Source organism: Abramis brama (assembly GCF_963993115.1).
Source record: "Abramis brama genome assembly, chromosome: 5".
NCBI lineage: Eukaryota > Metazoa > Chordata > Actinopteri > Cypriniformes > Leuciscidae > Abramis > Abramis brama.
Window position 1 is genome coordinate 36,867,394 of NC_139967.1, and position 27,063 is coordinate 36,894,456.

General features: G+C 41.8%; 1 protein-coding gene across 4 annotated transcripts in view; it reads right to left on the bottom strand.

Annotated features, from left to right (window-relative positions):
* LOC311082458 (integrin alpha-X-like) overlaps positions 1-27,063 on the bottom strand; it is a 176,126-nt gene that overhangs the window by 121,340 nt on the left and 27,723 nt on the right. For all 4 annotated transcript variants that reach the window (XM_084113304.1, XM_084113305.1, XM_084113303.1 and 1 more), the window contains exons 5-9: positions 20,223-20,337; positions 19,784-19,917; positions 10,359-10,504; positions 10,115-10,268; positions 7,731-7,863 (exon numbers count right to left, since the gene is read on the bottom strand). In XM_084113304.1, coding sequence (XP_083969430.1) covers positions 7,731-7,863; positions 10,115-10,268; positions 10,359-10,504; positions 19,784-19,917; positions 20,223-20,337 — 682 coding nt within the window. The remainder of the gene's footprint in view (positions 1-7,730; positions 7,864-10,114; positions 10,269-10,358; positions 10,505-19,783; positions 19,918-20,222; positions 20,338-27,063) is intronic.

The window sequence follows — 27,063 nt, forward strand, 5'->3', positions numbered from 1 at the left end:
TCCTTAATTTTAAAATATGCTGATATATAACCAGTTGCCAACTGTGTCATATTCATATCTGTGATATATCCAGTTGCCAACTGTGTCATATTCATGTCGGTTTCACTGTGCTGAACGTAAAATTAGCGTTACCTTGTCTTTATTGAAAAAATATGATTACCAGCATGAAATTACCAGATTACTGAGTGCCCTGTTTACTTTCTTTTTATTCACATATTTTCTAAACAATTACTTTGTGAAAAATACTGTAATAGGATTGCAGATTCAAGAAGTTGCCATCTAAAGTATAAAAGCATGTTTATTTTAAAGATTTGTTTTCTAATTTATTTCTAATTTATTAAATATTGATTAAAATAAATATATATATAAAAATATCGGCTTTATATCGGCCATCGGCCACCCTGCTCTCTAAGATACAGACACTTTCTGTACCCTCTAATTGCTACATACAAAAAAAGTAACAATTTATTAAACATTTATGAAAAGCATATTCATGTTTTGTAAATGATTAGTTAATCATTAACTAATCAATTGTAAATGACTTACAACTGAATAAAAAAAAACAAAAAACATTTAACACATCACTTATTAATCATTTATGAACGCATAGTCATGTTTTGTAAATCATTTACTAATCACTTATAAATGACTTGTAACAGAATTTACAAAACATACATAAAAAGTTAGTATATCCCTTGCTAATCATTTATGAATTTTTTGCAAACCGACAACTGTATTAACCGAGTCACCGAACAGGCCATAAGATGAGATCGGGGCATCAAGCAGGAACACTCTGTCCCTGTCTTTGGCCTCATTTACATTGTCAGTGAAATGTGGCCCAATTCCGATTTTTTTATGTGGCACAGATTCTATGATGTTCTATGACCGTGTAAACAGGAAAAAAACGCATGCATTCGGATATTTCGAGATCAGTTTCAGGCCTCATTCATATGTGGAAATAAATTGGATATACAAATCAGATATGTGCCAAAGCGACTGTCATCAAACAGGCAGATAGGATTTTCTGAGGCATTAGGCTATCAACCGCGGTTTAATGATGAGAGCAACCCCGACACGCATCTGCAAAGGGACGGATGGCCCGACAAAATGTTGTGTCGTCATAGGAGATGAATGTGGACAAACGTTGACACAACATATCAAAGGTCGGCTTGCTCATCCTAAAAAATTGGACCCACTGCTCCTCGTTAAAGCCTGCCACAATATGGTCCCACCAGTCCTGAGATCTCTCTCGAACACAATAACTGAAGCATATGCACAGGCTGCAATGATGGCCATTTTCCTCCTCCGCCTCAAAATCATTGTGATGTTTGGCAAATGTTGCATATATCACAAAGCTAGCATCAAGCATATTTCGTGTTCGTCCATCTGTGCAAGAGAATTTAACCCTTTAAGCATGTGCGATGTTTCAGATAGTATGGCAAGTGTAAACACATGAATCGGATGTGGGTCACATTTGAAAGAACGTGTAAACGGACGGTCTAAAAAACTGGATGCAGGCAACAAATCAGAATAAGACATCAAGACCTGCAGTGTAAATGAGGCCTTTGATGCCTGTGAGGTTCAGCCACAGATGCCTCTCTGAGCTGACCAAAGCACCCATTGATCGATAGCACAGGCCATTTGCCTACTCTACAATGATGGTAAAAGTTCGAAGTTACACACACGAGTTACACACATATGTCACAGCTGGTCACACAAAAAGTGTGCAGTATTAAGTGCAGCTTTTGAAAGGGAACACCCTACACTAGCAAGTATTTCACTCAAAAGAGCTAACTGCAGAATGTACCTGGCGATATGTGGATTCCAGCAGAAATCCAGCAGATGACCTCACCCAATATAAAACTCTTTCTGATCTATCAGTGCTCAACAGATGGAACCAAGGACCATCATTCCTACTTAAGTCTGAATCAGCATGGCCTATCACTTCTCCCTTATAATCTCCTGACAACAAAACAAAAAAGAGCAGCACAAAGGAATCTTCTGTGGCTTTATGACAGAATTGGTTGTTCCTGACCTACCTAGTTTGTAGAGGCCACAGTTCAGGGTCTAAAAGATACAGGATCACCATCGGCAACAGACTACCAAACCACAGAATGCCATATCCTGCAGAAATCTAAATTAAACATTTTTCCTGATGAGTTCCAATTGTTAAAGCTAGTAAACCTGTACATTCCACTAGTTGACTTCTTGCTCTTTCGCCCCAAATTCGACCAATATTGCCATCTTATCAAGTAGTGGCTGTTTATATCAAGCTAAAGGACTAGAGTTATCAGTTATACACCCTGTAGTCCTTGACCCACATCCCTGGGTTACAAAGTTACTGATCCGAGACTATGATAGAAAACTCTGCCATCCAGGACCTAAAAGAGTCTTCAGAGAGATCAAAAGAAACTTTTGGAGACTGAGAGAATGGGAGGCTATCTGTAAACAACAACATCTGTGCAGAGACTGTCAAAAATGGAAAAACAAACCAGTTATTCCCAGATCTACAGTTGGTAGTCAACCAGAGGTGTGTTTCCCGTACAACGACGTAACTCGCTGGTTCACTACCATAGTACGATGCATTGTTGAAGAAATCAACTAGCCAGTCAGGACTGTTTCCCAAAACCGTACTGTCGCAAATTGGTCGTTCAACCATGTTGGTAATGGTGTCACGCAGGTAGTGGAGTAATAACTTTCTTTAATGAATCTGTTTGAGATCGAATTAATGCTAGATGTTTTGCTATAAATTACGAACATGGCATTTGAGGACTATTTCTCATCTTTCTCAGTTATTTTGCTTTATTTCCAGATTCAAGCATATTCTCGTTCTTATGTGGTTGAGCACGTTGCTTTAAATATCTTGACAAACTAAAGACGTAATGACATTTGAATGTATTCTAAATAAAAGATATAGATTGTAATGAATATCAGCTTGCTTATTTTGGATTTACAAGGACAAGGATTTATTAAGTCCACACGTCATGCAAACAAGAAACTATGCTTCTAACCACAGGTCAAAAGCTGTCATTCCAACCACACAACTTTGCATTGCTGTTTGCGAATGTTCGTTAGAATGATGGTTTCGGGAAACAAAGACTCATTGAACTATGCTGATAACGACAGAACTTACAACCATAGCTGGCTAACGATGCTTTTGGGAAACGCACCCAGAATAATACTTTTACCGACACAGAAAAATTGGAGATGTGTATTTGCTGCCTTTTACCGCTAAGTGGCGATATAATCACAGACTTTGAAAGGGGTCAGTTACGTAATCTGCCGTGGCTCATTGAGAGCTGTGGTAGCCGATAAATTCAAGTGAAACATTGCAGTTAAATGAATTCATAATCATAGTACTGAAATTACATGACAAATTTAGAACTGAAACAAATGTAGGCTTCTATTATTGCATCAAATTTAAGCAAAGTAGGCTAAACGTTAATATTGTGTGCCCAGTTTTTCTATAATTTAGAAAGGCTATGCATGTCAAGTAAAATCCAACAGTGATTCTAACTAACACTTTTTAGTTAACTTTACTTAATGTCTTAACTTAATTGTAAAAATCTAGTAATCTGCACTATTCACATACTATGTTTTGTTTACTAAGAAAACCCAAGTTAAGATTAATTGATTGGTTTGAGTGTGGTTTTTGAGGCGGGGTAAATCTTAATGGACTTTTCACTCATTTCCTCCACTTCTGCAGTTATTTTTCTCTGTTTGCATTCACTCATTTCCCAAAGTCATCTTGAATGTTGTAATTTTAATACAACTGAAAAATTTGAGAGAGCATCGCACAGCTATCTTCATAAATTGATGTTGATTTTCCTAAAATGTTTTTAGTCACTATTATGGCGATTAGTGATCCCTTTGGTTGGGCACTTGGAACTTCATTTATACTATTGTAATTCTCTTCCCATTGATGCAGCGATTGCAACAAGAAATCAGTTATTCGGTTTCAAAGGAGGAGAAGTGTATATATATATATGAATGAATGATGTATAACATAACTATATTTTATGTCAATTAATGATCTTTTAGAATTTTGTTGCTAGCACTTGTCCTAAGAACCTTGTGAAACTTTTAATTGGGTTTATATAATCCCTCTATATTTGTGACAATCTTGCAAATGATCATACTTGAGTCACACAGACTTCAACATTCAGCCTGCAAAACACAACAATGGTAACAATTATATTTTATTTAAAGTAAATTATCAAGTACTCTCTACAGTTCTTTTTTAGTTACTAGAACTCTTGTGTAAGTGAACTATACTAACTAAGCATTTGTCAGTACCACATACTATTCCTATTTCACTTTACTTGTTTTTTTTAAGGCAATCGGTTTGCATGTTTTTTTTAAGTTAGTCCAACTAATTAGATTTAACAGTGTAGGCTTACATTAGTTTGTTATGATTAGCATTATTTTCTTTAATAAATAATGAAAACATTTCAACATAAAACATTGCAATAGAAAAATGTTACATCAATGAGGATTTGCATTAGCATGAGCTGAGTTTGAATCTCAGCGCTATAAACCTGTTATTCACTGTCTGTCATTTTTTATTAATATGCGTTTAGACGATAACAATTATAGCCTCATGCTGTTAACTCATGTTGGACCAAAAGCGTTTTTGTTTTACCATTCATGATGCTTAAATAGGTAACAGATTATTAAAGTCAAGCGTTTTTGAATTAATAATGGCACATTACAACATAAATTTGCTACATTCCAGTACAGCCTCTGTTGCGCTGCACATACGACAAAACCCAAATTAAGGTGCTGTTGAAGGCAGATTGTCAGCAAAAATCTAACCTTTCATTGAAGTAAAAGAATTGAAAGTGGGGGTAAATCACATTATAAAATAAATGCTTTTCTCCAAAACACACTGGCCATAATTATTGGCTCCCTGTTATTAAATACTTTTTGCAACCTCCTTTTGCCAAGATAACAGATCTGAGTTTTCTTCTATAATGCCTGATGAGTTTGGAGAATAACTGACAAGAGATCAGAGAACATTCCTCCATGCAGAATCTCTCCAGATCCTTCAGATTCACAAGTTCATGTTGGTGCTTCTTCTGTTCAGTTCAGCCCACTCATTTTCTATAGTGTTCAGTTTAGGGGACTGGGACGGTCATGGCAGAAGCTTAATTTTGTGCTCAGTTACCCATTTTTGTGTTGATTTTGATGTTTGTTTTGAACTGTTGTCCTGATGGAAGATCCAACCACGGTCCATTATAAGATTTCTAGCAGAGGCAGTCAGGTTTTGATTTTTTATCTGTTGGTATTTGCTAGAATCCATAATACCATGTATCTGAACAAGATGTCCAGGACCTCCAGCAAAAAAAAATAGGCCCACAACATATAAGATCCAGCAGTATATTTAACCGTAGGTATGGGGTACTTTTTATCCCTGTTTGCACCAAACACATCTGGTGGGTTTTCTGCCAAAAAGTCCTTTTTTTTTTGTTTCATCTGACCACAGAATCCAGTCCCTTTTGAAGTTCCAGTCATGTCTGACAACTGAATATGCTGGAGTTTATTTTTGGAGGAGGATTTTTCTTGAAACCCTCCCAAACAACATGTGGTGATGTAGGGGTTGTTTGATATTTTTTTTACGCTTTCTGACCCCCAAGACTCAAGTAATCTCTGCAACTCTCCATCTGTGATCCTTGGAGAGTCTTTGGCCACTCAAACTTTCCTCCTCAGCGTGCATCAAGACAATATAGACACGCGTCCTCTTCCTGGCAGATTCGTAACATCTTTAGTTGATTGGAACTTCATAATTATTGCCCTGATGGTCAAAATGGGGATTTTCAATTCTTTAGCTATTTTCTTACAGCCACTTTCTATTTTGTGATGCTCAACAATCTTTTGATGCACATCAGGAACTATATTTTTTGGTTTTACTCATTGTGATGGATGATTAAGGGAATTTGGCCTTTGTGTATTCGTCATATTTAAACTCCTGTGAAACAAGTCATAGCTAGACAATTTCATGTTCCTAGTCACCCTGGTGTGCTAAAAAAAGGTAAATATTAATGGGAATATACTTCAGAGATATTTTACTCGTAAAAAATTCTAGGGGTGCCAATAATTGTGGCCGATGTGTTTTGGAGAAAAACATTTATTTTATAATGTGATTTACCCCCACTTTCAATTCTTTTACTTCAATGAAAGGTTAGATTTTTGCGAATTTTTTGAATGAAAGATCAAAAGGATAAACAATGCAGATTTATTTTTTACAGACATTTTTTATCATATTTACCAGGGGTGCCATTAATTATGTCCACCACTGTATATATATATATATATATATATATATATATACACTATACAGTGGTGGACATAATTAATGGCACCACCATTAATTATGTATATATACCATTTATACTGTATTATATATACATATATATATATATATATATATATACACAGTACTGTGCAAAAGTCTTAGGCATGTTAATATACCCCCCCCCCCCCCCCATTAATTGCCCCATTAATTGCAATAATCCAGTGAGATTTGTGTATGCACAAGGAGTCTGAAAACAGCCAGTATAATCTGATCTCACCATCATCGAGTCCGTCTGTGATTACATGAAGAAACAGAAAAAACTGAGACAGACTAAATCCAGAAGAACTGCGGGAACGTCTCCAAGATGCTTGAAGAAACCTTCCTGCAAAGCTACCATAAAAACTAAGTGTACCTGGACAAAAGCCGTTTTAAACGCAAAGGGTCGTTACACCATATATTGATTTGAATTAGTTAATAGAAGTTAAATCATAAATAAATTCAATTTGTGGTTTTATTTTTGAAAGCATTCTCACTTTACAGCATTTTAACACAAGTGTCAGTACTTTTCACAGTACTGCAGCTTTGCAGGAAGGTTTCTTCAAGCATCTTGGAGACGTTCCCGCAGTTCTTCTGAATTTAGTCTGTCTCAGTTTTTTCTGTTTCTTTATGTAATCACAGACGGACTTGATGATGGTGAGATATTTTTTTTGCAGTGCGGATTGTCACGGCAACCCAGCGCTTGCTCGGCGCTCTAGGTGCGCGGCTCCTTGGGTTATTGCGGAGCAACAGTGACAGATATACTCTGTGTAAGCCCTCTCCTATCGTCCTTCCAGGTAAGAAGGTGTAGAGGCTTGCTCAGGGCGCTGGATGGTGTGCAGCAGCTGTGGCACTTTGGTAGGGATTCCTATCAGTCGGTCACGACGTACGTCGATGTACGACCGATAAGGGAACGTCGCGGTTACATATGGTAACCCTCGTTCCCTGAGGTAGGGAACGGAGACATACGTCCCTTCGCCACATCTGCTGCGACCCGCCGGGGCAGCCAGCTCACCGGCTCGACTCCTCAGCAAAAAACTGAAGTGCAATTGCACCTTCTGATCATTATATACCCGCGCTGCGTGGCTGAACAGCTGATGTAAATGATTGCCCACAAATATGTATTGGCTCGTTTTAGTTTCACTCTAAGTAGATAGTAGTTTCACTCTCTAGCGAGATTCCTATCAGTCGGTCACGACGTACTTCGCCATTCCCTCCCTCAGGGAACGAGGGTTACCATATGTAACCGAGACATTCTTGCCAAAACACCAGTGCAGATACAAATTCACCTGTTCCAGCACAAATACAGTCATACCTAATTCTCAACAAGAGAGAAAGCGTTTAGAATATCCTTTATTGAGACTTATTTAGATGTAAGTTCTCTACTGTTGCCCAGTACCTTCAATGGAGAATATTTTTTCCCTTAGCTGGTTTAGTATCGTGGTGAGAGCACTGAAACTCTCGGTCTCAAACACAAACTGTGGAGACGAAGCGATCACCTCCAGTTCAGGATAAGAATACTCCTTACCAACCTGTCAAAAAACAAAAGTATTTTATTAATTAAAAATAAGATACCCAGCATTTATGGAATATAATGATCTTTATTTTTTTCTGTCATGCTTTTAATCATTTTTACCGGTCTCGTTCTTATTTTACTTTGTCTATTTTATGTACAGCACTTTGGCAACCAAAGTTGATTTTAAATGTGCTTTATAAATAAACTGAATAAATAAACAGAATAAATATTTTTATTTTTACAGAGATTAACTCATTATGTTTTCTTTTCTTTTGTTTGTTTTTCTATCACTTAATGCAAAACTAGCCATGTAAACCAGTGGTTCTAATGGATTTGAAAACTACATACATGTGTGTTGGAGCAGGGTAGGGACTGAATTTTGCACACCTGCTGTATTGCATTAATAGAAGGTCATTTAAAATTAATTTTATATATATATATATATATATATATATATATATATATATATATATATATATATATATATATATATATATATATATATAAATAATTTTTTATATAAATAATTTTTTAAATAAAGTATTTTTCCAAAAATGTATTTATAATTGTATTTTTGTGACCATTGCAGTGGAACACAAAAACACTGTCAGTGCATCCAGACTTTGTAAGTACTCGTACGGTAATCCTGTGCTTTGTTTACATATAGCATCATAATGATAATTTACTGAATTTTTACTGGTAATATTAAAACTTCTCATCATGGAAAATTGAGAGAACCGATTTAATGTTATTTCTCAAAAGGTCCTGTCGTGGAAAGATTTTACTCCCACTCAGGTCTTGTTCACAAATGATCTCCAAACTGAAATTTTCCGGAAAAGACTGTACAGTGGGTAAGGAAAGTATTCAGACCCCCTTAAATTTTTCACTCCGTTATATTGCAGCCATTTGCTAAAATCATTTAAGTTCATTTTTTTCCTCATTGTACACACAGCACCCCATATTGACAGAAAAACACAATTGTTGACATTTTTGCACATTTATTAAAAAAGAAAAACTGAAATATCACATGGTCCTAAGTATTCAGACACTTTGCTCAGTATTAAGTAGAAGCACCCTTTTGATCTAATACAGCCATGAGTCTTTTTGGGAAAGATGCAACAAGTTTTTCACACCTGGATTTGGGTATCCTCTGCCATTCCCCCTTGCAGATCCTCTCCAGTTCTGTCAGGTTGGATGGTAAACGTTGGTGGACAGCCATTTTCAGGTCTCTCCAGAGATGCTCAATTGGGTTTAAGTCAGGGCTCTGGCTGGGCCATTCAAGAACAGTCCATTCAAGAACCATCTTGGAGTCCTTCAGGTGTTTTTTAGCAAACTCCATGCGGGCTTTCATGTGTCTTGCACTGAAGAGAGGCTTCCGTCGGGCCACTCTGCCATAAAGCCCCGACAGGTGGATGGCTACAGTGATGGTTGACTTACTACAACTTTCTACCATCTCCCAACTGCATCTCTGGAGCTCAGCCACAGTGATCTTTGGGTTCTTCTTTACCTCTCTCACCAAGGCTCTTCTCCCCCGATAGCTCAGTTTGGCCGGACGGCCAGCTCTAGGAAGGGTTCTGGTCGTCCCAAACGTCTTCCATTTAAGGATTATGGAGGCCACTGTGCTCTTAGGAACCTTAAGTGCACCAGAATTTTTTTTTGTAACCTTGGCCAGATCTGTGCCTTGCCACAATTCTGTCTCTGAGCTCTTCAGGCAGTTCCTTTGACCTCATGATTCTCATTTGCTCTGACATGCACTGTGAGCTGTAAGGTCTTATATAGACAGGTGTGTGGCTTTCCTAATCAAGTCCAATCAGTATAATCAAACACAGCTAGACTCAAATGAAGGTGTAGAACCATCTCAAGGATGATCAGAAGAAATGGACAGCACCATTTCTATATATGAGTTAAATATATGAGTGTCACAGCAAAGGGTCTGAATACTTAGGACCATGTGATATTTCAGTTTTTCTTTTTCAATAAATGTGCAAAAATGTCAACAATTCTGTGTTTTTCTGTTAATATGGGGTGCTGTGTGTACAATAATGAGGAAAAAAATGAACTTAAATGATTTTAGCAAATGGCTGCAATATAACAAAGAGTGAAAAATTTAAGGGGGTCTGAATACTTTCCGTACCCACTGTATGTGTAAAAGCACTTATAAGCTCTAATAGAGGAGTTCTGTGCTAACTGTGCTAACCACACAATAGAGTTTAAGCTTTATTTAACCTAGAATATTCCATTAACTTTATTTCATGATTCATGTTTACCCCAATGGCAAATCGTGTGATGTCTCGTTCATTGGCTTTCAGGATTACATTCTTAAATTCCTCTTTGGGGTCATTTGATTTTCCATCAGTGATCACCAGCAATAACTTCTGAGAGTTGCTTCGCATTCCCACCTTCTCAGAAAACATCTCTTCACTAAGGGGGAATGAGAGAGCAATAAACAGCAACTGTTTGGCTTCATATCATAGCAGAACCCATGCATATTACAATTATGGCTACACTCACAGTACAAAACATATTGCAGAAGGTGTGTATGTATCTCCCTGTGCCTGGGTCACGTCTTTCATTAGTTGGTCAGGGTCTCGATTCACTGCAAAGTTCTCAAAATGAAAGACAGCTGACACTCTGGTGGAGAACTTGGCCACTGCCACCTGAGACACAGAAACAATATGAATATGACACCATAGTGATATAAAAAATAAAGGCTGAAATTTTTTGTAATTAAATATTTTTAATCAAACTACATGACAAAGGAACACTCCATGTTTTTTTTTTATATTAAACTATGTTATTCCTTAACTAAGACGAGTTGATACATACCTCTCTCGTCGGGTAAAAAGGATAACTATAATTTATGGCGGAATAGCACTTGGGAGCACTTCGACTCGGCGCAGTAATATCATCACTCCTGAAAAATCCTCTCCCCCTCTCCCTCTCACTTCTGTCATTAGAACCAACGTGACTTTTTACTGCGCTGAGTCGAAGTGCTCCCAAGTGCTATTCCGCCATACATTATAGTTATCCTTTTTACCTGCTTAGAAAAGCGCCACGTTTAATTTTGTGTCACCATACTTGGTCATGTAACTACTCGTGTAACTGTATTTAAATAGGGAAAACGGGAGGTAAGGGGGTGTTTGGTCGCTTCTAGCTTCATCTCTGTTTGGATCCTAATGAATGAACTGGGCTAAGCTAAGTGCTATCAAAGTGTCGCCGCGCGCCAGATCGATTGAGTGCACGCACTGAGACGAGAGAGGTATGTATCAACTCGTCTTAGTTAAGGGAATAACATAGTTTAATATGAAAAAACGGTGGAGTGTTCCTTTAAATCTTGAACAGATTTTATATCATAACTAGGCATCATACACCTGCCGAGTCAAAGGTAGGGTAGGCTATTGTTTTATAAACACTTTTTCTTTATACTGGTTGAAACTCTCTTCACATTCTGATAGCAATCAATAGAAGTGGTCTAAATATTAAAACATGTACATATATCTTCTGTGGAAGTCTCAGGACCAAAAAATGTTCGAATGCAATGACACAATGTCCTACCTGCCTGTCAACATATGTACTGTATTTCCATACCTCCGCATGCTCTGCTCGCGCAGACATCACACGTCATCAGTGGAAAGTAAAGCTATGAGTTGTAGACAGACAGTCACTGAGTGCCACAAACAAACAGAAGCCACCTAGGGTTGTATGATTAATCAGAACTGATTTTTGATTTTGACTTTCAAAGATTATGAAAACAATATTATCAAGGTAAAACGATTATTGTGCCGCTGCCGCATTCCATCCAGTGTACCTTCCTTTCTTTCCCTTCACAGCGGTGCACTTTCGTTCCTCCCTAAAAGCCCAAACATAACATCCAAATCAGCCAAATAAGTAAGTGTTGTAAAACTGTGGGATCTGTGCATTAAGCAGCAAAAGAGGTTCCACAGGTTCCAATAGTTATTCAATTTTTATTTTCGTTCTATTGTATTTATTTTTCCGTTTTTATTGTAATTAGTATCTTTGTTCATATTGTATTGCTGACTGTTTACTTGCCTTATGTAATTATTTTGAGCTCCTATTATCACTGTAAAGCTGCTTTGAAACAATCCATTTTGTCAAAAGCACTATATAAATGAAGGTGACGACTTTTTCTTATGTTCGTAATCTATATTTCAAATAATGTAAAATGATTGTTAGGCTGCATAAATTCACACCCTATCACACCCGATGTATTCATTACATCATAAGAAGAATAACATATACGCTAATATTAGTCTCTCTGTTTATCCCGACGTAATCGTAGTCTTCTGGATCCGGGCTGTATCCAGATCAGATGAAGGACCTGCGCCTAGACACTACCACAACGCAGCCCTGAAGTGCCAGCAGAGATTGTGTCAACTAGACTCTCCCCTGTGGAGGCCTCATCGACATGATAGCTGATTTTTTTCGGGTTTGGGTTCCTTGCCACTGTCGTCACTGGCTTGCTTATTTGAGGACACATTGCTTGTTTCCACCGAACAGTACAGTACAGTACGATTCGGGACGGTAAACCCTGATCTAGCTTTCATTTCCACCACCAACAGGACCCTTACTTGATAGTAACCCTTACTTGAAATCATTCTCGCGCGAAGAAGAAAGTGTCAATGGAGGACATACAGCAGATCTTGTTCTTGTTTCTCGGCATGTGGCTGTTTGTCACAAGAAGAAGACAAGCTTTGTTTGGGCAAAGGCTGCAGACTGCAAGGAAAAACACAGCCGAAAAAGCATGCGCAAATGGCGATTCTCGTGTCAACCAATCAATGCTTTGGAGTGAGCCTAGCTCCACGCTTCCCTTTAGGTACCGGACTACTGTGATTGGGACCCAACAGAAGGGTAAGGGATAAATTAACTAAGGGTACGTTTACACGACAACGATGTACTGAAAAACAGATTTTTTTTTCTCTGTACAGATGACAATGTAATCAAAATGATCCCTGTCCACACAGATCTGCAAAAATGACAAAAAACGTCTCAGGTTACGACTGTAACCCTAGTTCCCTGAGAAGGGAACGAGACGATGTGTCAATGATGCTTTGGGAACGCTCCTGCGTGACTGCGTCTGAAGCACTTGTGTCAACTAGTCCAATGGCGAGAGTGGGCGTCACGGGCGGGTGACGTCATGACCAGGAAAGGATAAAGCACATCCAGAATAGAACTGTGCTAGCTTCAAAAAGGGCCGAAGCAAGTCACAGGGATGTAGGAAGTATGGCATGTCAGTCGTAACCTGAGACGTTCCCATTCGAGGGAACTCGCAATGCGTCAATGACGCTCTGGAAACGAGAATACCAAAAACGCCATACGAACCAGAGCCTGTCTGTGTGAATACTGCACAACTAAGACAAGAGCACCTAAGAACCTGGGGACACGCCCAGGTTGAAGTAGTAAAACCTTACGAACGTGAGCGGAGAGGACCAGCCTGCTGCATACCACATACAGGGATATCTACATATATAAGAAGGCTTCTAAGCTGCCATGCTCCTGTCCTGGTCTAAAAGCACCACAGAGGAAACAACCAATTCATTATGTTTACTGTGGCGAGCAGGACGAGACTGAGGGCCGTGGGAGAACGGCGCGAAGCCGGTGGCTTGATTACTGATGAGCGGCACCTGTGAGATGCACCGGTCTCGTATCTCTCACGGAGGAGCGGGAATTTTCTTAGTAATGTTAAAACGCACATCAACCGATCACTTGTTTAGAGTTCATGTAAACACTACATTCAGATTCACCAATCGGAATGAATTCAGTTAGACTGAAACAAAAGGTGTGCATGTAAACAATGAATGGCGACTGCAGAAAGCAAAAGCCGAATCCCGGACATTTTGGACGATCTCGACGGCCGGACATGTCCGGGAAAAAGAGGATGGTAACCCCTACTACTCAGCTTTCTCCTACTACTCAGATTTCTCCACAGAACAAGAGCCTGCTAGCTTAGCTTCCCAAAAAAACATGTGGGACAGCCCCTACTACTGGCTGTAGTCTTTAGCCTCTGGCCAAAAAAATCTTCTGATGACGCGAAATTACGATTTTTGCGTCATCTGAGGATTTTTTTTCCAGACAAAAAATACATAAATCTCTTGTCTCAGGGGGATATGAGGGTGGAAAGCACTGTAATTTGAAAATACTACAGGTTTTCTACTAATACAAAGCTTAATGCTAAATCCTGAAGTATCCCTTTAATACATACAGTTTCCTCGTGGAGGGAGCTCTGGAGTGAAGTATGGTCTCCACAACCTCAGTTGAGAGACCAAAGTCAATGAGTTGGGCCCCCTCAGAGGCCAAACCCACAGGTTCCAAATCTCTGGGCTGGGGTGAAGGGTCACCCCTTCCACTTGAGACCAAAGGTCCCTCCTGACTGGAATCTCCAAGGGAGAGCCGTCGAGGAGAGACACCAGGTCCGAGAACCAGTCAGCTCGGCCAGTATGGTTCTACTAGTAGTAGAATTATTCTGTGCCGGCAGACCTTCTCCAGAACTCCTGGGAGCAGAGTAATCAGGTAAAGACGTACAGACGTAGCCTCGGCCATGTCAATACCACAATGTCCAGCCGCACGGGAGCTGGGTGTGTGAGGGAGAACCACAGTGGACCGTGCGTCGTATCCTGAGACGCGAAGAGATCCACTTGTGCCTGGCCATAAACCCCCCAAATGTGCTCCACCACCTCGGTGTGGAGCCTCCATTCCTCGGGCCTCAGCCCCTGCCTCAATAGGATGTCTGCTCCTACATTCTGATGCCCCGGAAATAAACTGCTTTCAGGGAGAGCAGCTTCCCTAGGGACCACAAGAGAATCTGGTGCGCCAGTTTGCATAGTGGACGAGAACGCAGACCCCCTGACGATTTATGTAAGAGATCACCGATGTGTTGTCTGTACGGACAAGCACATGATGGTCCCTCAGGTCTGGGAGGAAATGTCTCAACGCATTGAAGACTGCCATCATCTCCAGGCAGTTTATGTGCCAAGAAAGATGATGTCTCCTCCACAGGCCCTGGGCTGAATGGCCTTCCATTACCGCTCCCCAGCCGGTGAGGCAAAGAGCTCCCAACACCGGACCCTGGGATAGGAACCAGTATTTCCTCCATATAACCAAGGCGCTGAGACACCGCCGTGTGATCTTGATCGTATGAAGTGGGTTTCCCCTCGGGGAGAACCCTCTGGTTCTGAGCCATCACTGCAAGGGTCTCATGTACAGTAGGCCTAAGGGTATCACATTGGACACTGCTACCATGAGGCCAAACAGTTTCTCGAACTGTTTCACAGTGCGTGACTGGCCTAGCTTCAACTCTTTTGTGGCTGTGAGGATAGCAGCTACATGAATGGGCGATAGTGTGGCTCGCATCGTGACTGATTCCCATACCACACCAAGGAAAGTGGTTCTCTGTAGTGCAGAAAGCACACTCTTCTTGGCATTGAGTCTACTTCTTATGTGAGCGAGGACGACATCTTGATGCCGGGCCGCTAACTGTTCTGATTCCGCCAGAATTAGCCAGTCGTCAATGTAGTTCAGAATGCGTATGCACTGCAGCCTGAACACGGCCAGAGCTGCATCTACGCACTTCGTGAACGTGAGCTAGACTGAATGGAAGCACCCGATAATGGTATTCTTTACCCCAAAAGGAAACCTCAGGAACTTCCTGTGTTGAGGGAGGATGGAGACAGTAAGCGTCTTTTAAATCTATCGTGACAAACCAGTCCTCAGATCTGATTTGGGTCACAATCTGTTTGAGTGTGAGCATCTAGAACTTGAGTTTCATGACTGCACAATTCAACAGACGAAGATCTAAAATGGAACGCAACCCCCCCATCCTTTTTTCGGAACAATAAAGTAGCAGCTGTAAAAACGTGATAACTCTGTCGGGTGAGTACATCTGTTCTATAGCTCCCTTCGCTAATAGAGACTCTACTTCTTGCTCCATTACCAGAGCCTGCCTGGGATGTACTAACGTGAGTAGCACCCCGTTGTAATGAGGTGGAGGAGGATTAAACTGGATACTGTAAATTCTCTCTATTATCTGCAGGACCCATGGAGATATATTCGGCAGATTTTTCAAGTCTCTCAAGACAGGCCTCTGGTGTTATTGTAACAGCCACTTCGGTGACCTGAAGCATACTGGCAGGAAACAACCAAACTGACTGTTTTTGAACCCCCCTCAGAGGGTGCGAGTTTGACACAGAGTCGTGGTGACACTGAGCCATGTGCTCGCTGGAGACCGCTGCGCCCCGAGGCACCAAGGGTTGGCAGAACGGCCTCCTGAGGGCACCGAGGTGGGGCGGGCACTGTATGCTGAGGTGTACACCACTCCACTCCAGTCGGGGTTGCACCAGTGGCGTCAGGACCTTGGCTGAAGCCTTTTTTCGCAGAAAAAATTCCTCAGAATCAAACAGCAAAAAATCAACCAGACAAGTCAACATAGTCTGAATGAAAGGCTGAATATATATATATATATATATATATATATATATATATATATATATATATATATATATACATACATACATATACATATATATATATATATATATATATATATATATAAATATATATATATATATAGGCTTATATATAAAAAAGTAGTTTCAACATACAATAAAAGAATCATAAATTCATAGCTTGTAATACACTATATATCTCTTTAATCTATGCATTGTATTTGCATAACCACTCGATTCTTATTGCAGTTTTTTTTTTTTTTAATAAACAGTAGCATGGGGAAACTCCCGATATAGTGCACACACGTTGGTAATGTTTATGAATGAACATAGCCCGTCCACTATTTTCATTTTTATATAGAGCTACATGATTCTTCGAACATGCTCTTAATTGATGAGGGTGGTGAGTTTTTATTCCCCTGCATCGATGCTCAGCACCTCTACCTCCTCAGAGATAGACTGCTGAAACACCGGGCTCTCTAACCAGGGCGGAAGAAGCCATGGCGCGGGCTTCCGATCCCAGAGAGAGAGTGCTGGAACCCCCGGGTAAAGGCAAAGAAAAGGCAGAGCCTGTCTCTAACCCCTCCGCGAGAGCCATTTTGCGAACCCCACAATACCAGCTTCCGTGCTGCCTCGGCAACAACGGGGCCGGTACTGCGAGGAACGCGAGCCTGAACACCCTCCTCATAGAGTGACAAGCGGGAACGGAGCGAGTAAAGTGATTGTAACTCGCAATGCTCATAGTCAGCGCCCTCGAGCACTGACAGATTATGCTCCGTTCCAAACAAACAACACATACATCGTGTGTATCCCCACCCGTAAGGAAAGAGGGCAGGGAGGAACACACAAACTAAGGTTGTTTTGTTCGCCATAATATCTATGCTTGTGACTGATATAGTGACAGACAACAATAAATAAGACAGACAGTATGTAACACAGAGCGCTTGCTGAGGCACAGAAGCTAGCACGGTTCTATTCCGGATGTGCTTCATCCTTTCCTGGTCGTGACGTCACCCGCCCGTGACGCCCACTCTCGCCATTGGACTAGTTGACACAAGTGCTTCAGACACAATCACGCAGGAGCGTTACCAAAGCGTCATTGATGCATCACGAGTTCCCTCGAAAGGGAAATAATAATAATAATAATAATAAGTTTTATTTGTATTGCACTTTACACGTGGAAAAACACATCTCAAAGTGCTACAGGTGCACAGGTAAAAACACTAAATATAAAAACAGTCAAAACCAGCAAGAAACAAAATTATATTAAGAAAATGCAGTACAAAATAAGTTTTTTAAAAACCTCTATAGACTGTGGCGCCCTCAGGTGGTTCGGGAGGGCATTCCACAGTCGAGGCGCAGCCGCTTGGAAGGCCCTATCTCCCATAGTGCGGAGTTTGGACTTGGGGACCTGGAGTTTGTGGCTGTCAGAGGAACGGAGATGTCGGGTTGGGTTATGCCTATTGATGAGTTCTTTGAGGTACAATGGTGCGCTGCCGTAGACACACTGATAGGTCAGGAGACAGATCTTATACTCAATCCTGAACCTAACAGGAAGCCAGTGAAGTTTATGGAGGATGGGTGTGATATGCTCAAATTTGCGCACCCTCATCATTCTGAATGTACTGCAGTCTCTGCAGGCTCCTGCCAGGGATCCCGATGAGGAGTGAATTGCAGTAGTCGAGCCTGGAGGAGACAAAGGCATGAACCAGCTTCTCTGCATCAGAAAGAGAAAGGGAGGGGCGGAGTTTGGAGATGTTCCAGAGGTGAAAGAATGCAGTCTTACAAGATAAGTTGGATGTGGGTGTTAAATGATAGGTGGGGGTCAAATCGAACCCCCAGATTTGTTATAGAGGATGTGAGAGGAATGTCATGGCCAGCAAATGAGTAAATGATCAAGGGGGAGGATCGGAGTTGGTGTGGGGTCCCAATGAGGAGACCTTCAGTTTTGGAGCTGTTTAACTGAAGGAAGTTGTCAGTCATCCATGCCCTTGTCTCCTCCGGCAGGCAGTTAGAGTGGAGAGTGATGATGCAGAGGATGCGGGGTCCAACCTGACATAGAGCTGAGTATCATCAGCATAGCAGTGGAAAGCAACTCCATGCCTGCTGATGATGTGGAACACTGTATTATGCATACCAGACAGTTGGCAATGTCACTTTGTAAAGAAAGACTACACGCCTGCGCACACACGCATTCAATATAGACTTAACACGTAATATGCATGTCCATGCCGTCACTGTTTTCACAGATTCACGTTTTTGAAGTTTACACAGAGATGAAAACTTACACTTTGAAAATCGAGGTGTCGTGTAAACAGCCCCTAAAATAATAACTAAGAATTTTTACAACCGAAATGAATCAATACTGAACTTACTTAAACTGGACAATGACTTCCTTCTAGAGCTGCTGTACAGCCAAAACAATCTTTGTTGCATTCATTTCCTGTTATCAATGTAAAGCTGCTTTGAAACAATCTGTATTGTAAAAAGCACTATATAAATAAAGGTGACTTGACATAAGTTAACCTTGTATAAGTTCCTGCTTAAGTATTGATAATTGTGAACTTTTACATTTATTTAAAACTACTCATATCGTGAAATAAGACTTTGATCATATTGCCCACCATAACAATTATAAATCACAAATAATTGTGATTATGATTTTTGCAATAATCGAGCAGCCCTACAGCCAACTTTTACAGTTCCTCCAGAACCAAAACAACAAGCTTATGCTGCATTCACGCCATTCCATAACCGTAATTACGAGATGGCAACCCGTGACGTTCTATTCACTTGAGTTGTCATAGACAGAGCGTTTCACGTCCTCAGACTCAGATTTATGCGTTTCTATGTCACTATCAACGCCGAAATGAATCTGCAGCAGTCAGGTGGTACAAGTAAGAGTTATTTACATTCATTATTATTGAAATGTTATGTGCTTTGAGACATGAGGTAATTTAACGCTGTCTCTCGTGACGTTTTGCAGACTCTGCTGTGTGTGTTTTGAAGGAGGCGTGGCTTTTGAGTGCACTCTGAAGGGAAGGTGGGATCTCATGCTTTCAAATCTAGCTTGCTATTGCTAGCCTCTCCGAAATTGCCTACTCTACGTTTAAATGACTACAGAGAAAAACTGGTCATTCAGCTTTCCTGTAGCTCAGTGGTAAGAGCATTGCGTTAACAACGCAAGGTTGTGGGTTTGATCCCAGGGGATTGCACATACCTATGTATAAATGTATAGGATAATGCAATGTAAGTCGCTTTGGATAAAAGCGTCTGCCAAATGCATAAATGTAAATGTAAATGTAAAATGTAAATGTAAATGTCATTCAAACACCAATGTTCACCCAAAATCTATAGACTGGCTATGACTTTCGACAACTAGTGTTGACTCCTCCAGAATGAAAATGGGGAAAAATATGGGCAAAAGTTGTGTATCACAGTCTTAAAAGGCATAGACATACACGTGTACATACACACCTGGGCTTGTGTGTCCAAGAACATGGCAATCAAGTTCTTGATGAATCTGATCATCATTTCAAAATTTTCAGCAGTGATACTGCGTGAGTCATCAAACAGAATAACTGCATCCAGCGGGGGAATAACATGACACTCTGAAACACACAAAAACACAAGCATAAAGCATATACAATTTGCACATATAATGATTTGGTCAGGATAAGGTTGATAAAGAAAAATGCAAAATACATCAAATCCACATTCATATCCCCCCCCCCCCAAAAAAAAATTGAAAAATAAATACCTTTATTGAAGATAGTTTAATTAAATTATATAATAAAGGTAACATATGTATGTTATGTAATCATATTTTTTTCCTTAAAATGCATTTGTAATGCTTTTATTTAAAAAAAAAAATTTAACACAGCATTACAACAGTAATTGTTAAGTGTTGTGATACCCTGGAAAGCTGGCTTCATTGTGTTAGCAGCACTGAAGTGAGGGCTGATCTCCACACACTGACCATTGAGATAGTTAAACCCCTCACATTTATGCATCAAACGAGGACCACACACCTGGAAGAGAGCCAGAGAGATGTTATAGAAGAACCTGAACTTTTAAATTAGGAAAATAATTAATTAACTAATGAAATCAAAATTAGCGTTAGAATTAATAAATAAAAAAACTTACAGGACTATATTGAACACAACTGCAAACATACAACCTGTAGGCGCCTATCCTCATGTCACATGCAAAGAGACTAAACAATCACCAAGAGGGCATATATAAAATGTGACTAAAATGTGACTAAAAACCTTGACGAACATTAGATTGTAAAACACATTTATGATGTGACATAGGCTACAAAGTTCTGTCATGAAACTCTAGATGGCGCAGGCTAATAGGTCCTTAACTCAACCTGCTTGCAATAACATCATTCTCTATAGGGTACAGCTGATTAGTTCCTGCTGTATCTGTAGCCAATGAGCTCACATACTCAACCTTCAAATACTTGGCTAGCATTTGCTTTAGCAGTAGTGTTGTAGTAATCGAGGGTGGTCTTAAGACCATTTTTAAAGGTTTTGGTCTTGTCTCTGTCTCGACAGCACTTGTACTTGGTCTTGTCTCTGTCTCAGACTAATGCCGAGTTCACATTGCACGATTTTCAAAGTCGTCAAATCACTGTTCTTTTCACACTGCACAACTATCTGGGGTAGCATTCAGTTGCTGCTGTGTGCACATTGCACGATGGATCGGAAACGGGGTTACACATCACATGACTTTACAATAGACCCCTTTTGCGCCGACGTCACAATTACGTCACAGCGTTAGCTGGAGGCAAAACAAACGAAAAAATGGAGGCGGCCAATACAAACCATCACAGATCGGCTACATAATAAGGAGTTTAAATTATTATTGTTATTAAATGTCATCTTGTGGTGTTGTTGGGTGCAAGAATCGACAGAGTACAGGCTCCAATTTGAAATTTTATTGCATAATGTTTTCTAAATTATTGTGATTATTTGTGAATCATCTATGATTCATTGTATAGACATTGTTTTGATTGATTGTGACTAGACTTTTTGAAGAACCTGGTAAGAAAGTGTAATCAAATACATAGTTAAAAAATGAATATGCTGTATCTGAAATTTTTATTTCTGGAAAATATTCACATCATTAAAATCGCACCGTAATGTCACTCTTTACATTGTCGTCTTCTGTCTGGCCTTGGCGCTGGCTAGGCAGAACTGCGGATCGTAGGCTACCACACAAGTCTTGTGACCATTTAGTACAGTTATAGGCATCTAAATATGTATATGCCCTCAGTTTCTCTTTACCCTCGGTTTCTCTATCGGGTAGGTGTAGAAGTCAGGCCACTCAACCGGAGGTAGCGTTGACGTTAATCCTGTCAGATCGTCCATCCATTGAATGAGCGTGTATGCCGGGTCAGCCAATCTGGGATGTACGTTAAAATTAACTTTTGCAAATAACAATCGCGGTCCTGGGGTCTCATTTATAAAACTGTGCGTAGGATCCTTACTAAAAGTGTACGTGCGCACGAAAGTCAAAAATGGCGTACGCAAACAAAAATTGAGACTTATAAAACCGTGCGCACGCACACCTGGATGCAATTTTCCATTTATAAATCACAGTCTACCTGATAATTTGCGCACGTGAAAAAAATCGACATCCCGCCCTTTACCCGCCCCCTTTCAACCATATATAGCCCATGCAAATCACCTCATGAATGGCCTTGCATATTAATATAAACGAGCCAGAGGTTCTTTATGCGTAAAAATGGCAGCAATGGAAAATAAGGGGAAAAAAAGAAATTTCACAGACACCGAAATAGAGGTTCTTGTGACGGAGGTGGAGGAAAGGAGAATTATTTTGTTTGGTAGCCATAGCATTGGCGTCACTAACAAAAAAAAGAGTGTGGAATGGCAGCATGTGACTGCAGCTGTGAATGCAGTTGGTTCGGCTAACCGGACGGTTCCCGAAATAAAAAAGAAGTGGTCCGACTTAAAGGTGGGGGCAAAAAAAAGGCTCGCCAGTCACCGACAGAGTGTGTCTGGGACTGGTGGGGGTCCTGGGACGCCCGATCTGTCCCCCTTGGAGACCCGGCTGGCTTCTATAATTGGAGAAACCAGTGTGTGCGGCATTCTGCCTGACACGGAGGGAGACACAGACATGGTGGAAACAGGTAAATTATTTTATTGCATTAGCACAATTAAATAAAATATAGCACAATAGGTTATTGTGGTATTGTTTTTCCAGAGGATATGGGAGCACAGGGTGGTGAGGAGACTCCCAGCGCTGAGTCTGCAGCAACTGTGGAGTGTCCGGAGGTCCCCAGCAGGAGCGCGTCCAGACCCCATGGCACGGTTGGAAGTGGCCGGGTGTTAACTGATGCTGTCCTTCAGACACAGAGGGACACTATTGACGCAATTACAGTTATAGCAGATGAGCTAAAACAAATAAGGGTTGTGTTGGGCGACATTGCGTCTACATTAAAAGATCTTGTTAAAAAATAAACCTTTGTGTTCCTTCAAAAATGCTGCATTACTTCCTCACGGATCCTTGCTCCCTGATGATGCCGTTCATGTTGGGGAGGGGGTGTGGGTCAGGCTCCTCATGCTGTAGGTAAGGAAGGTCAGGGGGGAGAGCGACACCATTCCTCTGTGCCATGTTGTGTAGAATGGCGCATGCCATGATGATCTGGCAGACTTTTTTTGGTTGATATAAAAGTCTACCACCCGAAACATCAAGGCAACGCCATCTACACTTGAGGAGGCCAATGGCTCTCTCAACTACCGAGCATGCACGAGTGTGGGCATCATTGTAACGCATTTGCTCTGCACTCTGAGGGTTTGGAAATGGGGTGAGGAGCCAACGTCTCAGGGGGTAACCACTGTCACCTACCAGTATAACAGATTAATTTTACAGTAGGCTTGAACTGTTAGAAAAGACCATTATGTAATTTTCACTTACCAAGAAGCCACCCATCGCGCACATCACCTGCCTCAAGTCTGTTCCCTACACTGCTGTGCATTACAATAAACGAGTCATGTGTTGAACCAGGCCATCGCGCCACAACGTTTGTAAAAATCATGTTGGCCTCACAAACAACTTGCATATTTATGGAATGCACATGTTTTCTATTCACATAAATTAACTTGTTCTCATATGGAGCCCTTATAGCAATATAAGTGCAGTCAATTGCGCCGATTACATCTGGGAATCCGGACATTGCTGCAAATTGCCTTTTGATATTGGCCTGTTCCCAAATAGTGTAAGGAAACTTTATGTATCGATTTGTCATTGTAATAATCCCTTTCAAAACAGCAGGCAATAAGGAGCTCAGTGATGGCTGTGAAATCCCAGACCTATGTCAAATTAACAGAATTATAAGTTTCCACATCAAGTTTTGCGCAGAAAAAAATAGCATCATCATTAAGGGTGTCACGTTTCTCCAAATCCTCGATTCGATTACATTTTCGATTCTAAAGTCACGGTTCGATTCGATTCTCGATTTGTTTGATTGTAAAAAAAATTGCATCACATTAAGTGTATTGTGATTGTCACTAACATTTTAGTAACTAAACTGAATTTTATTAGGTTTAGTGACAACATGTTACAATGTTTACATGGTACAATTTCTGGTAAGCTACACATTTTTATTATTTCAATTCAATTAAATTATTGTGATTTAATTTAATATTGACTCATTTGGATAAATATAAGGTAGGCTACACAAGATAGCCTAGGCGTTAATTTGTCAAAAAAAAAAAAAAAAACTCACCTAATGCTGTAAACATACAGAGAGCCCTATCAGCTGGTAGTAGGCTATTATTTAAGGTTAAAAATAATTAAATATAATGCGTTTTTTTTATTATAACAACAACTTTATTTAATGATATAAGTGTCACATGCCTGTCCTGTCTTGTGCTGCACATGGGTGTTTTGATATTTTGGGCCATGTGCTCGTGTCATTGTCTGATCCCTCACCCTTGTTATCTGATTATTGATTTATTTGTCCCACCTGCCTTACTCATTAACCCTCTTTGTTTTCTCCCCTATTTAGTCTCCCTGTGTTTGTAGTCTAGTGCTGGTTTGTTATATCTATGTTTCCTCGTGTTCCTGCTTTAGACCTCTTTATCTTGTTTGCCTGTTTTGTTTTCATTTGTACCTGGATTTATTTTCTATTTTTTATTAAACATTCTACCTCTGCATTTGAGTCCTCGCTCTCCTTTCCACACCCAGATCGTGACAGAACGAACCAGCCGTTATGAGGACTCAGCGGAGGAAGGATTTGCCCAAACCACCGGCCTCTCCTGTGTCATGCCCTCAATATGAATGCATATTGAAGTTCAGAGACTTGACTTCTCTTCGCCAACAGGGGACCAACGTGAGGGAGTTTGCCCAGAGATTCAGTGCTGCGGCAGAGGGACTGAGACTTGGTGATGCGGCTCTGAAGGATTTATTTAGTTATGCCGTTGATGAGCCTATATCATTCGAAGTAATGAGAGGACTGACATTTTTGACATTTGAGGGGTTCGTGAGACTCCTTGATCGTCACGACAACTCTCCAGCTAAGGAGGTTATAGTTTCCCCAGAAGTGGCAGCATCTCCAGAGGAGGTTATTCTCACACCACCTCAACCTCGAAAGCGCAGGAGGAGGGGGGCTACTGTTGCTTCCCCTGATTCAGAGGCCCCTAGCCTGGTGGTCCCAGTTCCGGTGGTCCCAGTTCCGGTGGTCCCGGGTTCAGTGGTCTCGAGTCCGGTGGTCCGGAGACGAAGGAGGAGGAAAAGGGCGTCCTCAACTGATTGTCCGGTGGCTCCTAACACGGAGACCATCCCGGAGGTGACTGCCGTCCCTGATGCACCGCCCAGGCGTCTTGCTCTGCCCGCGCCGCCCAGGCGCCCTGCTCTGCCTGCGCCGCCCGAGCTGCTCACCCTGCCGGCGCCACCCCAGCGACCTGGCACGTCTGCCGATCCAGAGACTGTTCACGTCACGTCTGCCGAGCCTGTGTCTTCGGACAAGATGGCCGCCGCAGAGCCTGTGTCTCCGGACAAGATGGCCGCCGCAGAGCCTGTGTCCCCTGACAAGATGGCCGCCGCAGAGCCTGTGTCTCCGGACAAGATGGCCGTCGCAGAGCCTGTGTCCCCTGACAAGATGGCCGCCGTCGAGCCTGTGTCTGTTCCTGAGCCGGTGGTGTCTGAGCCGGTGGTGTCTGTTCCTGAGCCGGTGCCTGTTCCTTGGCCGCCCGAGGGATCGTCTCCGCCGTGGCCACCCGAAAGGTCGTCTCCGCCCTGGCCGCCTGAGGGGGAAGTCTCCGCCCTGGCCGCCTGAGGGGTCGTCTCCGCCGTGGCCACCCGAAAGGTCGTCTCCGCCCTGGCCGCCCGAGGGGTCGTCTCCGCCCTGGCCGCCCGAAGGGTCGTCTCCGCCCTGGCCGCCCGAGGGGTCGTCTCCGCCCTGGCCGCCCGAGGGGTCGTCTCCGCCCTGGCCGCCCGAGGGGTCATCTCCGCCCTGGCCGCCTGAGGGGTCGTCTCCGCCCTGGCCGCCGGAGGGGTCGTCTCCGCCATGGCCGCCCGACGGATCGTCTCAGCCCTGGCTGCCTGCATGATCTTCTCCGCCCTGGCCGCCCGAGGGAAAGTCTCCGCCCTGGCCGCCCGAGGGAAAGTCTCCGCCCTGGCCGCCCGAGGGAAATTCTCAGCCCTGGCCGCCCGATGGACTGTCGTCTTCACTCTGGCCACCCGATGGACTGACATTTCCGCCCTGGCCGTCCGCACAGCCTGCTCTGCCCTGGCACTCCCAAACTCTGTCCCGCCCTGGTCTGTCCCTCCCGTCCCGCCCTGGTCCGTCCCGCCCCGGTCTGTCCCTCCCGTCCCGCCTTGGTCTTATGGAGCGTCTGGTAGCATGTCACATGCCTGTCCTGTCTTGTGCTGCACATGGGTGTTTTGTTATTTTGGGCCATGTGCTCGTGTCATTGTCTGATCCCTCCCCCTTGTTATCTGATTATTGATTATCTGATTATTCTCGTCGGAGACGGAACATTTTTTATTAAACATTCTACCTCTGCATTTGAGTCCTCGCTCTCCTTTCCACACCCATATCGTGACAATAAGTAAAAAATATAATATGTAATATAGAACACATATTTAGCAAAATACTCTCTATAGCTATTTTTTTTTTCTTGCCAACTACGTGCTATAGCCTATATTATGGTCATTAAAAGGCTTTCCTGAGGTAAATGTGACATAATTGCTCTCCAGCTATGTTATTGACCTCTTCACGCTGATGAAAAACACTGATTGATCGATATTATGTATGAGGAATATAGCCTACATTTCGGTAAGTTGTAGTATCTTTCAACAGTGTTCGTGTTTTTTATTGTGATAAATGTGATTTTTTTTATTACTATTAGCTAGTAGAGATGATCGGTTCATGTGCGCTAGGGATCTGTCACGTAACATTTACAAGCGCCAAAACGGTATTTATTGTTTGAATTTAGTAATAAAATTGACAGAATCTGAGAGCTGAGATTTTTTTATTTCATAATGTAACCTACTCTAGTCTGTCGGTCTCCGTGTCCTCTTTGCTTCGCGATATTATTATTATTATGCGTGAGAGCGTGTGAAAAGTGTCAATTGCCTGTGTCTCACGGTGAATGCGTGAGTTGGCAGCTCTGGCAGCACTTCAACACGTGTTTTTTTTAAATTTTTTTTTAATTTTTTGCTTGGCAAGCCGAGCTGACATGACAGGGGGCGTGACAGCATCGACTATTCCATTTTTTGAT